Source organism: Orbicella franksi, chromosome 6 (genome assembly GCF_964199315.1).
Source record: "Orbicella franksi chromosome 6, jaOrbFran1.1, whole genome shotgun sequence".
Taxonomy (NCBI): domain Eukaryota; kingdom Metazoa; phylum Cnidaria; class Anthozoa; order Scleractinia; family Merulinidae; genus Orbicella; species Orbicella franksi.
The window spans coordinates 22,214,405-22,230,361 of NC_138150.1; the positions used below are offsets into that span (position 1 = coordinate 22,214,405).

General features: G+C 38.6%; 1 protein-coding gene across 3 annotated transcripts in view; it reads right to left on the minus strand.

The window, feature by feature from the left end:
• Nucleotides 1–15,957, minus strand: part of LOC145491254 (18S rRNA aminocarboxypropyltransferase-like) — a 30,088-nt gene that overhangs the window by 6,699 nt on the left and 7,432 nt on the right. The window contains exons 2-7 of one of the 3 annotated variants that reach the window (XR_014049795.1): nt 12,206–12,261; nt 10,808–11,144; nt 7,308–7,377; nt 6,510–6,619; nt 4,817–4,874; nt 1,435–4,024 (exon numbers count right to left, since the gene is read on the minus strand). Coding sequence is in view for 2 of the 3 variants with exons in the window: in XM_081470411.1 (XP_081326537.1) it covers nt 3,673–4,024; nt 4,817–4,874; nt 6,510–6,619; nt 7,308–7,377; nt 10,808–11,144; nt 12,206–12,261 (983 nt within the window). In the remaining variant the exon portion in view is untranslated. Of the gene's footprint in view, nt 1–502; nt 4,025–4,816; nt 4,875–6,509; nt 6,620–7,307; nt 7,378–10,807; nt 11,145–12,205; nt 12,262–15,957 lie in introns of those variants that run through there. The other 2 variants (XM_081470412.1, XM_081470411.1) reach the window with 2 other exon arrangements.

The following is a 15,957-nucleotide window of genomic DNA, read 5'->3' on the forward strand; positions in this document are numbered from 1 at the left end:
GAGCAAGAACTTTCGGAATGACCTTACTGCATGATTGCACAGTTCACCGACTGTCACTGAACTTAACCTCTCGACAAACTTTTCACATTTATGAATAAGGGCCTGGATGTCTTTGCCTTGAAGTGAGCTCGATGTTGTACAAGCAAGGGACAAAAAATCATATTCAAACCCCTCAATCTCTTTAGATAGCCCCAGCAAACGTTCATACTCCTCATGTGTCCGGCAATTAGAATTTAAACAGTTGCATGTACATGCAGGGAACAGCTCTGAAGTGTGATGGTTCATTGCAGTCTCTATTGAAACTAACTTGGAACTGTAAAGTATGGAAAGGAGGTTTCCAAACCCTGGTTGTAGATAATTTGCCAAGTCCTTCAGTTCTTTCGTGAAAACATGCAAACCTGGCAGCTCTATTTGTAAGGTTAAGTATTCTTCAGTTGTTTGTTTATCTTTAGAAGCTAGGGTTTCCAGTTGCAAAATTTTATCAACTAAAAATGTTCTCAAGGATTGAAGCTCTTTTCCTTGTGTCCGAAGTGTAAAGCATTTGTAGAAACTCAGAAAACTGACCAACATAATTGGAAGAACAGCTGCCATGAAGCATTCAAACAGGGGGATAATTCCGTAAAATAAACGTGGTGTTTCACACATAATTACGCATTCAAGAGCAACGAAACAAAAGACTTGACACAAATAATTTAATGTAAGTTCCAACCTACATGTAAGCGCGGACTCTTGTCGGTGGCAGTCGTAGAAATGTTTGACGCTTCTATACTTTAGAAATCGCAATCGAAACCTTCTCTTTTGTTGACGTGAACATGGCGTGTGATAAACCCTACAGTTTCCAGTGAATAATTTCTTCCTGAGACGACGAAAAGTCCAATCGTCCGTGGAATTACCAAACATGATCTTGGTTGTCAACAAACTGCGAGTCTGAAGTCGGACACTTCTCACCCGCATTTTCAATATTGACTCTACCAACCTTATACAGAACTGACCTTTGACTGCATTCCAGTTGATAGTTTCGGAAACTAAAACCACAGGTTTATAAAACGTCTGATTGAATTTCATTTCCCAGGTCAAGTGGGTGCTGACACCGGGAGCGCTATTCGATATTCGATTCACACCAGTAAAGTTCTTCCCTACAAATTCATCAGGGCGAACCACAGGAATGGAACGTTTAAATTCCGTACTACCGCAAAAAAAATGCTAAAAGCAGGAAAACAACCAACAGGTAATTCATTTTACACAAACACCTGTTCGCGGGTCTCTACGCATTCGAGCGTCCATTCGAGCACGAGACTTGATGCTACCTATTGCGCATGCTCACTCTAGTTTTCGAATGATTGACAGATTTCTTTACTGGGGCGATCATGGAAACAGGAAAAGCGGCAAGATCAAAGGTAGCTGCCAGCCCCCCCTGGTTCCATCCGTTCTGACACGCTTGGAAGGCATCGAAAACATCGGCTAGCTTATAACTTTTAATTCACCATGATTGACATTTTAGTGACATGTCACCATGTCACCATGAGTGACATTTTAACCATGCAGTGGGTTCTTGTAACTACTGACCGAGGACTTAATCATTGCGTGACGATGCGACGCTACAATCTTGGACAAAATAAATGGAACATCTGGACCACTCCTCCCCCCATTTCAATGATGCCAAAATGGCGCGCTTTTGCTCCTTCGCGCCTTCATCGTTGCTTTGGGGGGGGATGGGGGATAATTGTTCCATTTTATTCTGTCCAAGATTGTAGGTATCCTGAGAGATGAGACAATTCACCAGTGTATGGAAAACCAAGCACTCGAAAACAACGACCTGAACGCGAAGCACCAACAACGTAACTCGGAAACGAACGAAGCACAAGAACTGAAACACCCAAAACGAGTCTATTTGAAGAATGAAACCGGATAAAATAAGGTGCTTTCGTGACTGGTTTACAGAGCAATGAAAGCGGAACACCGGAAGATTAAAAGAGTGCAGTATTTTGGTCAGTATCATTGCCAGGCATGTAATGGTTACCTCTGGAAATTTTTAAACAAACGAGCGCCACATAATTTACATGAAAATAGTTTCCAGCTAGCTTTCAATCTTTGCAGTTGTTTGTCCGTGAGCTTGTAATGCTCCAGAAGACATACGCCTGTAGGCGATAAATCGACGACCGTAACAAGCTTTTGACTGTTTATTATTCAAGCACGAAAACATGACATGAAAGGACATCGTCGTCAAGAACAAAGCTCGAAAATTGAAAAGAAAACATTTTGGGAATTTTTAGTACACGATGAAAAATTGACGAATGTGTTCTTGTTTTGCTTCAATAACTTAAATTGGGATGACTTTTATGAGCCTCTATCAGTGGTGTTACTATTAGCTTCGAGTTGTTTTGACTTGTCTGGTCTCTGTTTTGTTCAAACGATTTTTAAACAAGAACTAGAAAGATAGAGCTACATTAGAATGAAATCATTTCAGTATTTCTCAGAGGATATATGTCACTCACAGCTTTTAAATGTAGTTATCGCTTAGCGGAGCGAAAGAGCGATTATTGTAATTTGCCAGAATTCACAGCTACCGGCTGTTGATCATACATTACCATCAAAGAGTTTTCGCTTTTACCGTGGAATTCAAATTTTAGATGCTTCATACGTGATGTCTTGTTCTTCTCGACATTCACTGGTGGAGATTGCGGTTTGCGGTATTGGGTATTGGACAATTGATATTGCGGTATTTCAGTAATTTTAATCTCGAAATGCGGTATTGTGGTATTCTCCAAACCTGCGGGATTCGTGTTTTTTTTTATTTTTTTTACACTGTTTGGACGGTATCAAAGATTATTCTCCAAGTCCTCCAACGTTTTCCGAGCCTTTTCCAGTTTCCCATCGGAAAAGGGTAAGTTATTTTTAGTTAATTATTAGTCAACACGCGAATGGATGTAATTTATTTTGTTTATTTTGTCTAAATCGAAAATTACAATTCCTTATTGTTGTTTCCCTGTTATTTGCTCTAAACTAACACACAGAGTAGTGGTTTCAGTATGACATCAAGTTTCGACTCGGCCGATTAAAGTGTCGCGGTATTGCGGTATTCAGGTGTTCAGAACCCTCCTCTTCATTTTAGAGTTTTTGATGTCACATGTTTAATCTTGACTGAGTGTTTCGTTTTGGTGCCGCTTCGTTTTCGACTTTTGCGTAATTTGTCTTCGCTTTCGAATTTGAAGCTATTCGCAAGTTTCGCAATAAGCAAGTCTCGATTTAGACTTTTGGTGCTTCGTTATCGGGTTTTGAGTGCTTCGTGTAAGCGATTTTTTGGGGTGGGGCTTAGTTTCCGCCTTTATGTGCGTCTCAATCGTCCCAAACCTCAACTATCCTCGCTATCTGTGGCTTATTATGCTATCTTTGTAGTTTTTCTTCCCCGGGGGAGAGAGAGGGGGGGGGGAAGAAGGGGACTCCCACGGGTATAGATCACGGATACTCGTCGTCTAGCTTGGGGGTGTAAATCACACAATTTGGTCTTACTGTACTGAGAGTGTCCAGGACGAAACGCCACTATTTTTCAGAAATGTTGCAGCTCTCGTAATTGGAGCTCTCATTAATGGGAGGGTTCTACCTTAATACCTTTCGTGTATTTTACGTTTTCCTACGGTTTTATCAAGGCAGCAGGAAGACAAGCCACTAGTGCTATCTATCTTCCAGCTTAACAAGTTCAGTTCTCTCGGTTATTTCGAGCAAACCCTCCTCAGTTGATAACTTAGAATTCTTTTCACAACTCAGCAGGTTTTCGTCGTCGACACTACGAACCAACAGTTCGTCTTCACCAAGAACACCACACGCACCTTCTCCTTGGTCATGACTTTGTAATGTCTTTTCGTCTCCACTTTCTTCTTGATATTTTCCATGTTTACCTTTTCTAACATCGTCATAACTTCCAGCTTGACGATTATCTTCATCACCATTATCGTTATCATCATCATCATCATCACTTACGTCATCATCACTGACTTCACTGTTACTGTCATCTGATTCGTCGCTACTGAAAACCATTTAATTACAATATTAGTTCAGAGAATTTGGTGGTACATGTACACTGTACAGTAACAGGACAATTTTCACCATGATTTGCTTTATTCTCCTAACCTATGTGCTTGACAATGACTCAATAATACAAGGAGAAATTGCATGACAACCTAAATTAATTCCCAGGGTGGAGAGGGGGGTGCCCCCTATAATGGCCTTCATGGGGAGGCTCCATCCACCTTTTTCAGGCTTCAGGTATACAAAAGGGTAGGGATTTCACAAGTTGAGGTATATGAAAGGGTAGGGAAAACTGGCATTTCAGTACAAAACGAGCATGAACTGAATATAAAATCCTTGTTTTTCTGGTTAATATCTCTTCTGGTTATGCTTCATGTTCTCCAGTAATATCATTTGTTGACTTCATTCCAGGGTTTAGAAAAGGGATGCAATTCTATAAAAGAATTACGAAAGGGATACCTTTCCTGTCAAAATGGTACACAAAAGGGTAAGGGCTTGGACCTTGGAGCAGAGCCTTCCCATATACAACTTTGTAGAGTATCGCCCATCCCCCAGAATTTAATATTGTTCCCAGATCTCTCGGACTTTATCCACAACAAATCAGGAACAAGATTAATCAAACGGTAACCAATCTTGGGAATTACAGCATTATCATTAATTTTTCGAAAATTTCCAGATTTTGTCTGAACTCAGAAACTCAATTGCAATCTCAAACAATTCCATTTTGAGAACAGTTTTCAAAAATTTTCATGTTGAAAGAGAATCTAATGATTTCCAGTGTTCTACAAACCTGACAATGGGTCGGTTAGGATTGAAATGTTCCTTGGTCATATCGATGTCCATCAAGTCTGTAAATAAAAATAATAATAATAATAATGCATTAACTGGTGAAGGCAGACCGATTTAAAACCAGAAAAATTAATGTTCTAACAGGCAAGACTTCGCATTACATTGTAAAACGTTCTCAGTTTGTCTTAACTTTCATCCCAATGATTTCATAAAGCTATATGAAAACACTCCATAGAAAGACATTTCTCACAAGAGGCTTGATGGAGACGGTAACCACTTGATGTAATATATCAAACACGAGGGACAGTGTTTCATTGGGATATCCAAACACCAAGAAGAGATTTGAAAAATGACGCCCAGTAGAGTATTTTTGATGAAATTCGAGGTGTTTGGATGAAACACAGTCTCGAGTGTTTGATAGATCTTCTCAAATTATCCAAGCAAAGGCTAAGGAGTAAACGGAGAAGAAAAATCGTCAAAATCTATGCTAATTAAGACCGGGTATCCAGACCTCCCTCACGGTTGTGATTTTCTTTGTTTTAACTTGATAAATTATTAATGAGTTTAAGAATGTCAGTTTCCAACACATCAAGCTGGTAGTCAGTTCTAAAGGTGATTGTTTCAAATAGCCAAAAGATCATCAGTTGAAAAGTAAATATACAGTCTGTAAATAAACAGTGGCTGTGCCTGGTCTAGCCACAAGCATAGTGAGAGAAATGCAACTGAAAATAATGAATAGCTTAATCTGATTCTCTAATCAAAATAGGTAATCCATAATCAAGTATAACACTGGCAATATATTGTTCCAGAAAATAAAATATAGGTACTCCAACCAAAGTTTTTTAGAAGTCCGTTTGTCAGTTTCGTTTCCGTCGTGGAAAAGTCGTCTGTAAAGCGCCGGTAGTTGTTGACATCTCTTAAGAGGCGTTTGTTCTAGGTTAGTGACCCAGCTTTCCAGAGTCAACCGCTGAAAATAGTTTGTACTGTAGGTTAAGCACCGAGCAGAGTCCCAGTCGATGTTGTGGTTTGTCAGTTGATGATGTGCAGCAATGTGATTGTTGGCATCGCCATTTCTCGTGGCTCGTTTGTGTTCAGTCAGTCTCGTTTTAAGGTTTCTGCCAGTCTCACCAATGTAGGAAGCCTGGCAGTCGGAGCATTTGATCTTGTAAACTGCTCCCTGTCTGATGTTAGGTTCGTCCCTGTCTTTCACGTTGGTCAGTAAGTGTCGTAACGTAGTTGTAGGTTTGTGAGCTACACGGATGTTGTAGGGCTGTAGGATCCGTGAGATGGTCTCAGAAGTGCCCTCAATGTAAGGTATAGTCACTGTAGTAACAGGTGTTGGGTTCCTGTTCGTAGCGTCAGCTTCAGTGGGTCGGTAAATGTTTCGTCTAATAAAGTCAGTGTTGTAGTTGTTTTGGTGAAAACACGTTCAAGGTATCTGTTTTCGTCACGTAAACTGTCCGGTGTGTCGCAAACTAGTTGTGCTCGTCTCGTCAAAGTCTTTATAGTCGTGGCTTTGTGTGAAGTCGGGTTGTAGGACGATTCGTCAAGTAATCTGTCGGTATACGTCGGTTTTCTGTACACTGTCGTTCGCAGTTCGTTGTTGTCGCGGCTTACCAAACAGTCTAGATTTGGCCTCTCTCACAGGAAAGGCCTAGCTGAAGAGCATACATGTGCATGTAAATTTACAGTACCTTGTGACGATTGTGAGTTGTGCTCTCTTTCACACTCCTCGAGCCATTTATTCTGAACTTCGACCACCTCCTTGCTGGATTTACAAGCAGCATACCGGTCCAGCAGAACTCTGCATTATTAAAACAAAATAAAACTTTTAAAGATCTTCTTCCTGGATGTAGTGGGGATCAAGGAGTAATGTACATGTAATTTGTGATAATCTGTATCAAATGACATAAATTTATATTTTGCCGACTTGGAACAGAAAACTGGGGGCTAGCGTAGTACACAAAGGCTTATGATTAGTATGTTTGTAAAGAGATAGTCAAGAAACTTGTGACATTCTGCAGTCAGCCTTACTGATGACAAATCAAAGATGGTATATTTTTCTGTTCTAGTGTTGTGTAAATAGTGTTATCTTATTTACCTTTCATTCTGTTGTTTATATAGTAACCTTAAAACCCCAAATGTGGCACCAATACATTTGGTAAGGGGTACACGGTCCCTATTTTCCTAATTTGAGGTTTTGAGGTGCACCGTCTGACTTTGGCACATGTAGGATGTTATTTGATGCATCTTTTATCCACTTTGTTGTAACCTTATTGTGTTAATTAAACATATCTTGGGTCTGACTGGCCAACACCCCCATGTGTAGTGAAGGCAAAATTTCTAAATATGCTGCAGACCATGACCATTAATGTCAGATGTTGTTAGAACATCCTCATGCCTTCCCTCACCTGAGTAAACCTCACAAGTAAACTGTTCCACTTTATGAGACATTATCTCATCAATGATCAGACTTTAGTTTAGCCACAAACCTGTTCAGTGTATAAAAAGATGATCCCCACTTGAAACGTTTCAGTAGTGTAGTGCCCAGATCTTCTTGACCTATGACATTGAAAAAACAATTATTATACTGTATTACTGCGAGTTACAATGATAAACGTGACAGTGAAGTATTTATTTAGTGATTGATCAGCTACACTGTATGTATATAATTTTTTATTAATGACAAAGACTAGATGACTTCTAACCAATACTGACCATGCTTTCATACATATTGAGCAAAACATGATTTATGGTGCATATCAGAAATCAAGAAAGCTTGCTGCCATCATATCTCTGCTGATGAACACACATAATGATGGTTGCATTTTGCAAATGCCTGTATTTTAATATATATATATATATATATATATATATATATATATATATATATATATATATATATATATATATATATATATATATATATATATATATATATATATATATATGTAAAGTTAAGATGCTTCGAGCCAACAGGGATGCCACGCGCCAGAAGGATCCAAAAGGATTCGTAGTCCAAACCTCGAGTAATGAAATTTGTAGGCAATTGTGGAAAACGAGGACGGACAACTTCGAGCGAAAAAAAAATATATATATACAGTAAAAAATCTAAGAAATCTAAAAAAAAGTTTAAAAATTTAATAAAAATAAACGTTTCGGTCAAAGACCTTCATGAGTTGCAGTGCAAGTGAATAATAAATTACAATAACCTTAAATAAGTTTACAGTATAAAAAATGACATCATATTACAAAGATGATTACATAACAGGGCGTGGTAACACATGAAAACGAAAAAATTAACCAATGATAAACAATCGGTGATTACTAAGCGAGATACTATGACAATGCGGTACAAAACTCAAAAGACACAAACCAAATAAGAATAAATAATCGAATATAATACAAATAAGATTAATATCAAAAAAGTAACGCGATTCGTCGAGTCAGCCGAAAGTGTGAAGGGACCCGCGTGTAAAATATTCAATGTTCAAAAAAGGCGGTCCCAAAATCCCCAAACAAAGCCCTTGAAACTATGCCGCGGCAAGGCACAACAGGCGCCCTAAACAGGGCCCTTAAACAACAATAATGTAATAAATTCCCCGATGGGGGCCCCTGAGAAAACCTAGCGCTAACAAAGCTAACAAGATCCAAGGTCAGGGCCTTTGAACACCTGAACTAAGATAACCGCCAAATTTGCAAGTTATTTTTGCGCTAATTGTAGTTTATTCTTTTTTTCAAGTGAAATTCCTGACGTTTGTTCAAGCCAAAAGGTGCCAGAGAGAACAACTGTGCACTCCAATATGCCTCTTTAATGATTAAAAGCTTTTCGATGTTACTTGTATTGTTTGCATTTATCTGCACTTGATCAATACACTGGAAAGAAAAGTCGTTTAAGTCGTGCGGTGTTCTGTTGAAATGCACCGCTACCTCACAAGTCTTTTTCTTGGTCAGCATAGCAGACTTGTGGTTGCGAAATCTAACTCTAAAATCTGTTGTTGTAGAATCTGATGTTGGTCGCATCATCAGAAAACACCTAGGTATTTTGGAATCCAACCCCAAATTAAAAGAATTTTTTCCGCCAAATTCCATCATAGCCTCTTTTCGAAGATCTAAAAACCTTAAGGAGTTGTTAGCGCCATCTCGTTATGGCTCTAACACTAAGGTTGAAGAGGTTGTTGAGGTTAAGGGTTGCTTTAAATGCAAAAGAACAAGATGTGATCTCTGTCGCAACTACTTTGTTGAATCAAATTCTTTCCAAAGTTTTCAAACAGGCAAGAGCTATAAGATACGATTGAAACTTTCCTGTGATTCAAAAAATATCATTTATTTGGCTTCGTGTAAGAAATGTAACTTACAATACATTGGCTCTACAACAACAGATTTTAGAGTTAGATTTCGCAAGAAAGAAAAAGACTTGTGAGGTAGCGGTGCATTTCAACAGAACACCGCACGACTTAAACGACTTTTCTTTCCAGTGTATTGATCAAGTGCAGATAAATGCAAACAATACAAGTAACATCGAAAAGCTTTTAATCACTAAAGAGGCATATTGGAGTGCACAGTTGTTCTCTCTGGCACCTTTTGGCTTGAACAAACGTCAGGAATTTCACTTGAAAAAAAGAATAAACTACAATTAGCGCAAAAATAACTTGCAAATTTGGCGGTTATCTTAGTTCAGGTGTTCAAAGGCCCTGACCTTGGATCTTGTTAGCTTTGTTAGCGCTAGGTTTTCTCAGGGGCCCCCATCGGGGAATTTATTACATTATTGTTGTTTAAGGGCCCTGTTTAGGGCGCCTGTTGTGCCTTGCCGCGGCATAGTTTCAAGGGCTTTGTTTGGGGATTTTGGGACCGCCTTTTTTGAACATTGAATATTTTACACGCGGGTCCCTTCACACTTTCGGCTGACTCGACGAATCGCGTTACTTTTTTGATATTAATCTTATTTGTATTATATTCGATTATTTATTCTTATTTGGTTTGTGTCTTTTGAGTTTTGTACCGCATTGTCATAGTATCTCGCTTAGTAATCACCGATTGTTTATCATTGGTTAATTTTTTCGTTTTCATGTGTTACCACGCCCTGTTATGTAATCATCTTTGTAATATGATGTCATTTTTTATACTGTAAACTTATTTAAGGTTATTGTAATTTATTATTCACTTGCACTGCAACTCATGAAGGTCTTTGACCGAAACGTTTATTTTTATTAAATTTTTAAACTTTTTTTTAGATTTCTTAGATTTTTTACTGTATATATATTTTTTTCGCTCGAAGTTGTCCGTCCTCGTTTTCCACAATTGCCTATATATATATATATATATATATATACACAATTTTATAGATTTTCATCATATCATTATTCCACCACTGTTACTCTGTCCCTACATAATTTGTGTTTGCCACTTCAAGGTAGTTTTCACATAGGGCTAACCTCTCTATTGTCTATTCAGGGAGCCCACTTATTCTGTTTTTGTTGTTGTCGCTGATGTTATCATGATTGCTTTGTTTTGACCCTATTACAACTTGTCACATCTATTCATTCTGATTCTGAATAAAACTTTCAATTGTATTGTATTGTGTTTCATTGAAACTGAAGCTTACACATGTACACTGTAGTGGGTCCAACTGGCAACTTTCAATATTAGGGCCTACAATTTTGAAACTTTTCCTCAAGGTAAAGCACAAAAGTTATAGATACCTGTACATGTAGTCTCTACATCTACATGTAATTTCAATTAAGAATCATGTCACTGTACGAGTACCCTCCTCTTGAGTAATGCAGGGGTTTCATTAATGTTTTCAACAGGAGGGCAACTGGTCTTCACAGGTGGGCAAAGGTTTTTGACTTGAACTTCTTTACAAGAAGAACTCTCCTTTAGATGGTCAAACCAGGTGGGCAAAATCATCCTCACAGCTGGTCAATTTGCCTGGTTCCCGGCCCTTAATGAAACTCCTTAAGTAATGTTATCTAACTTGTGTAACACTTACCAACAATGTACAGAGTAGCTGCAAATGCCTCAACACAGGAGAGTTTACAAGGCTTTCCATAGTTAATAGGGTTGGCAGCAATCAAGTAAGGTAATAAGCGCATATTGCCACCTCGCATCCTTCCAAATGGCGTGGTCTCCAATTTGGCCCATGAGCAGTCAATAACAGCTATCCCATGGTCTATAACAATGGTGTGGTCCTGAGGTGATACACACTGCTTTCCCAAGGGACTTAAAATGAGTCCATTGAATCTCTGAGAGAGTTTTAATGTTTTCACAAACCCAAGTCTTGAAAGTTTCCTTCCTGAACACTTCTTAGGATCACAGTGCTCTAGATCCTAAAATGTAGTACAGATATGAAAAAACAATCAATCAATCAATTAGTCAATGATCAATGAAAACTTTTGCATCAATGCTTTTTGTAAATTATGGTAGTGCTCAGATTAACTGGGTGGAGGCGCAGTGACCTGATGGTTAGTGCGCTCGTCTCCGGATCGAGCAGTCCGGGTTTGAGCCCTGGCCAGGGACATTGTGTTGTGTTCTTGGGCAAGACACTTGACTCTCACAGTGCCTCTCTCCACCCAGGTGTATAAATGGGTACCAGTGAATTTAATGCTGGGGGTAACCCTGCGATGGACTAGCATCCCATCCAGGGGTGAGTAGAAGTACTCCTAGTCACTTCATGCTTAGGAAACCTGGATAAGCTCCAGCCTGGTGGGCCACTTGGCTCATACGCAGACTTTACCTCAAATTAACTGGCCTGTAAATTCCCTGGTGATATAAATAAGTCATTTTCTTGAAAAAACATTTGAATGTGTAGACCACTCCAAACTGAGATCAAAATACTCACATAACAGAACTACTAACAAGGCTTTAGCCAGGGTAAAAATCAGAAGTGAAATATCCTGAAAAAAATCCTGCTAAAAATATGTGAAATTGTTACTTAATGCCAATTGACAAGCAGTAACATCCATTTCTATTGAAGGCTAGACAGTAACTATTTACTGGGACCATAAAAAGGCATAGGGTGCCAGTTGAAAGGTAAGTCCACGGCGATCTGTATCAATTCTGAGGGTCAAAGGTGCCTAATGGGTCACCAATATATTCTGACATTTAAACCTGGTAAATTCTGAAGTGTAAAGTGACTGGCAATATTACTGCTCTCCCCGTGTAGGGTACCATGTGTTATAGTGTCAGGCTTTTTCCAACAATTTTGCTGACTAGTATCCATACAGTATACACCTTGTCAGAGAGAAGCACTGAATGTATAAATATTGTACAGTGACCGGAGTTTAATTCAGATGTCATAAGAGTGATAAACAAATTAAATCGGATGCTTGCCACATTTCTTTTGTTTAATATTTACAACACTTACAACACATGTACACTCCTAACTTACCCACATAGCCAAAGGAAAAGGAAATCCTCTACCATAATCTTTTGTTTTACTACCATCTGAAATTAAATTGTGCAATATGAATAAGTGATTTTTTCATATTAGAAAAAAGAGGATAGTGAGGCTGGAGGTGTAGGTGGGTAATAATTTTATACAGTATACCCAATTTACATTTATACCTGATCTTTTATTATTATACCCCTTTCAATTTCTGTCATTGGTGGATTGATTGGTGGATTGGTTGATTAACTGACTGACTGACTAACTGATTGATTGATTGATTGATTGATTGATTGATTGATTAATCGATCGATTAATTGACTGATTGATTTTGATTGATGGATGAATGGATGGATGGATCATATTTTAAGACCACATGTACACAAGAATCAAAAATAGTTCGATAGGGCTTGAAAAATAGAATTTGCCCTACTGTTGCATATAAGTAGGTCTTAGTAAAAGCAAAAACTCTGTGTAGTTTTTTTCTTCAAATATCTTGGCATTTCCGAGAGAAAGAACATTCCTTTTGACGTCCAGATATCAATCTATAATGAGTTCTAACTGGGCTGAAAATTGACCATTTTCATTCAATTCGCATTTTGCAACTATTGAGCACAGAAAAGTTGTAATACAACCAACTTAATGCAGAACTATTCCTTGTCCAAAAAAGCCCAGTCTCAAGAATATTGGATTTATCTAACTATTTAGAGGTAAACAAAACCAAAGTGTTCTCCAACGATGAGTTCGTCAGTCGTTGAAAACAATTGTCATTTTGACCATGTGCCATGTCTCAGAATTCCAAAAGATTTTAGATTCTAACTATACTAGGATAGGTCTTTCAATATATCTAAGTTTTAGTTTGGGCAAATGATTAGGCACTCGTCAAAACATAATTCAAATCATACACAAAAAAATTGAAATCATGCCAGCAGTTGAATGCGTGACCAAAAGTACTACCATTGTTTTTGTCATTAAATCACTTCAATTCGAAATATCACAGGAATGTAAGCATGATTTAAGCATAAACCAACATATAATATATATGTCTACCTTAGCTAGGTTATCATGTCTTGGCTGTCAAACAACATTCCTATCCTGCCATTTCAACAGTGTTGCATTAGGTTTGCATAACCTGTGCGCATTCGTCTAATGATTTTGAATTCCCCAAATCACTCAATATTACCAAGATCCTATGCAAATGTTCCTACATTTTCCATTTTTGTTGTTCGGTACTATTATTCAACGTGCTATTAGGCAGAAATCTCCAGTAATTAGCAGTAACAAATAAGCCGCCATCTTCGATGGCTCTGCGTCTCTTATTTGCATATTGTCCAGCAACAGTCTTGCACACAGGGTAAGGGTAGAGTGGGAGTTATTTCCGAAAGAAAAAGTATTAGAATTTTTCCAATATCTCGATGCTGGTCCCAATTTAGGGCCTCCTTTCTTAGCTAAAACGATAAAATGCTACACACGAACGAAGTCTTTGTGGCTTAAAATTCAAACAAAGAAAAGTAACTCTGTTAAAAGTTCTGAAATCCCGACCCTCACCCCCAGGTAAAATATGTTAACATTGTCACGCACGGGTCTCGGATAACACATCTTCAGTCAAAATGGTGGACTTTCAAACATCTTCAAAATGGAAACCCGAAAGTCGCACATGGAATAATGCTTTAGCAGTTACTACTGGCTTAATCAAATGACACAAATAACACAGATAGATGATACATACAAGGGACTTGGCAGTAACTGTTTTTCTTCAAAGTTGGATATGAGTACTGACAAGAATGCCACTGAAAATTATTTGCAGGGAAGAATCACTTTGCAAGATTCAGTATATTACAAACCGAGGTAGGTGAACATGCTATTATTAGGGAAGTGGTCAAAACTATTATACATATAAGGGATCCACTAGAATAACTTGAGACTACTGTCTCTTTCTATAGCCCCTCTACCCTTATCCAGATACCAACGGTTTCTTTTATAGCCCCCCCCCCCCCCTCATCCCTTGGTAAGTGATCCATGGTCTCTACTACAGCCCACCCCACTCCCTTGAGAAGTGACCCATGGTATCTTTTAAAGGCTCCTCTCCCTTCACAACCTACCCATGGTATCTTTCACGACCCCCCATCCCCCCTCAAAAAAAAGGGAGCCATGAGAACCTCTATTTGCTGCTAACCTATGGTCTCTTGCTTAACCCCTCCCCCCCTCCTCCCCCCACACACACACACAAAAACAAACACACAGAGAGAAACAGTATCCCGGGTTACGTACACTGTGCTCACATTATTGTTCCTTTAATCGATCGTAGAATATACAATCATCTCTGGTATGCATACCTATGAAAATTAGAAATAAACCTTTTGGATGTTTGAAAACAAGTGCGACAGTCATGTTAAAGATATTTTAATGAAGAAACACAAAAAGTCACCACAATGTTTTGCGCTCAAGTACATGGTGTCCCTTTAATGAATGCCTTGTACACAAAGCACATTAACTCTGAACATAAACATAAACTGTGGACTACCATAATTGCTCAGAACCACAGAATTGAGTGGCACTCTCTTCAATGCGTAACCTAGAGTAGCTAGAAACTTTCTGTAACCGTTTTGTCTCTAGAGCTAGGACGCTGGCCTACTAACTTTTAAAAACACTTCTGAACAAGTTTACGAGCTTTAATGATGCTAAAATCTCCAAGAAAAGTGGAAAATTGTTCTCGCAAAAGTTGCTGGTTCACGAATCACACGCAAGTAAATGCATATTTCATGGATCATGAAAAAATCGAAAACCAGTTTCCTGAGGATGGAAAAATGTAGATAATAATAATAATTCTAAAAATTTGCCATAGCGCGGTCTAACGGCTCAACTCTACTTAAAATTCCTCCTTTTAATACAACCTGAAATGCCCTTCATAAACACGAGTGAAGCAAAAAAAAGGTCGAGTGACCAAACAGAGAACAGCAAATGTACAAATGTCACGAACCGTAGAAGTCGTGTAGGCTTATAGCCATTTTACGAGTTTGTACAAGCCGCAGCAGAATGTCTTACATCATCACATATGTACGAGTTGCGCTAGCAACTACAAACATACATAGTCTTTTAGAAATACTGGCAACTGATGAGATCCACATGGAGGATCGAAACCATGGTCTTGCCTGAGCTAAGCTGAACAGTGGCAAATACAACATGTAATTCAGTCAACAGACTTGCACGTAAACAGCTACATTTGAATCATATGGTGCCAGAACGACCAAAAGGAAGAATAAACCTATACATCAAGCTCAAGAAACATAAGCTTGATCAGATAGCTGCAAGAAACATATTAAGAGCTTCTGCCTGAGAGACCGGGGCAGACTTGGAAATGAAGGTCGGCCAATTTCACTTAAAATTGGTGCACAAAGTTGTTATGTGGACTTATGTAATACGCCAAAGTTTCATGTTCAACGACCTTCTTTTAGCCGAGTTCTTGATATCAGCCCCTCAGGGGTCCCCACAGGCTGATTTTCAGTGCAATTTTGGCCAATTTGCGATCTCTCTTTTAGCAACGTACAATTAATTTCAGACAAAACCAAACCATATCTGTAACGCCCTATTCTTAGGCTTCCATGGGTGGAAACATTAGCTCACGGGAATTTTTCATTAGCTTGTGGCTGTTATCACAACTTGGTCCTATTTGAAGCATATGGGAAGCAACAGGAAATGGCCTGTTTTTCAGACCACATATTTTCCATGCCCACGTTTTATATCGTGAAGTCTTA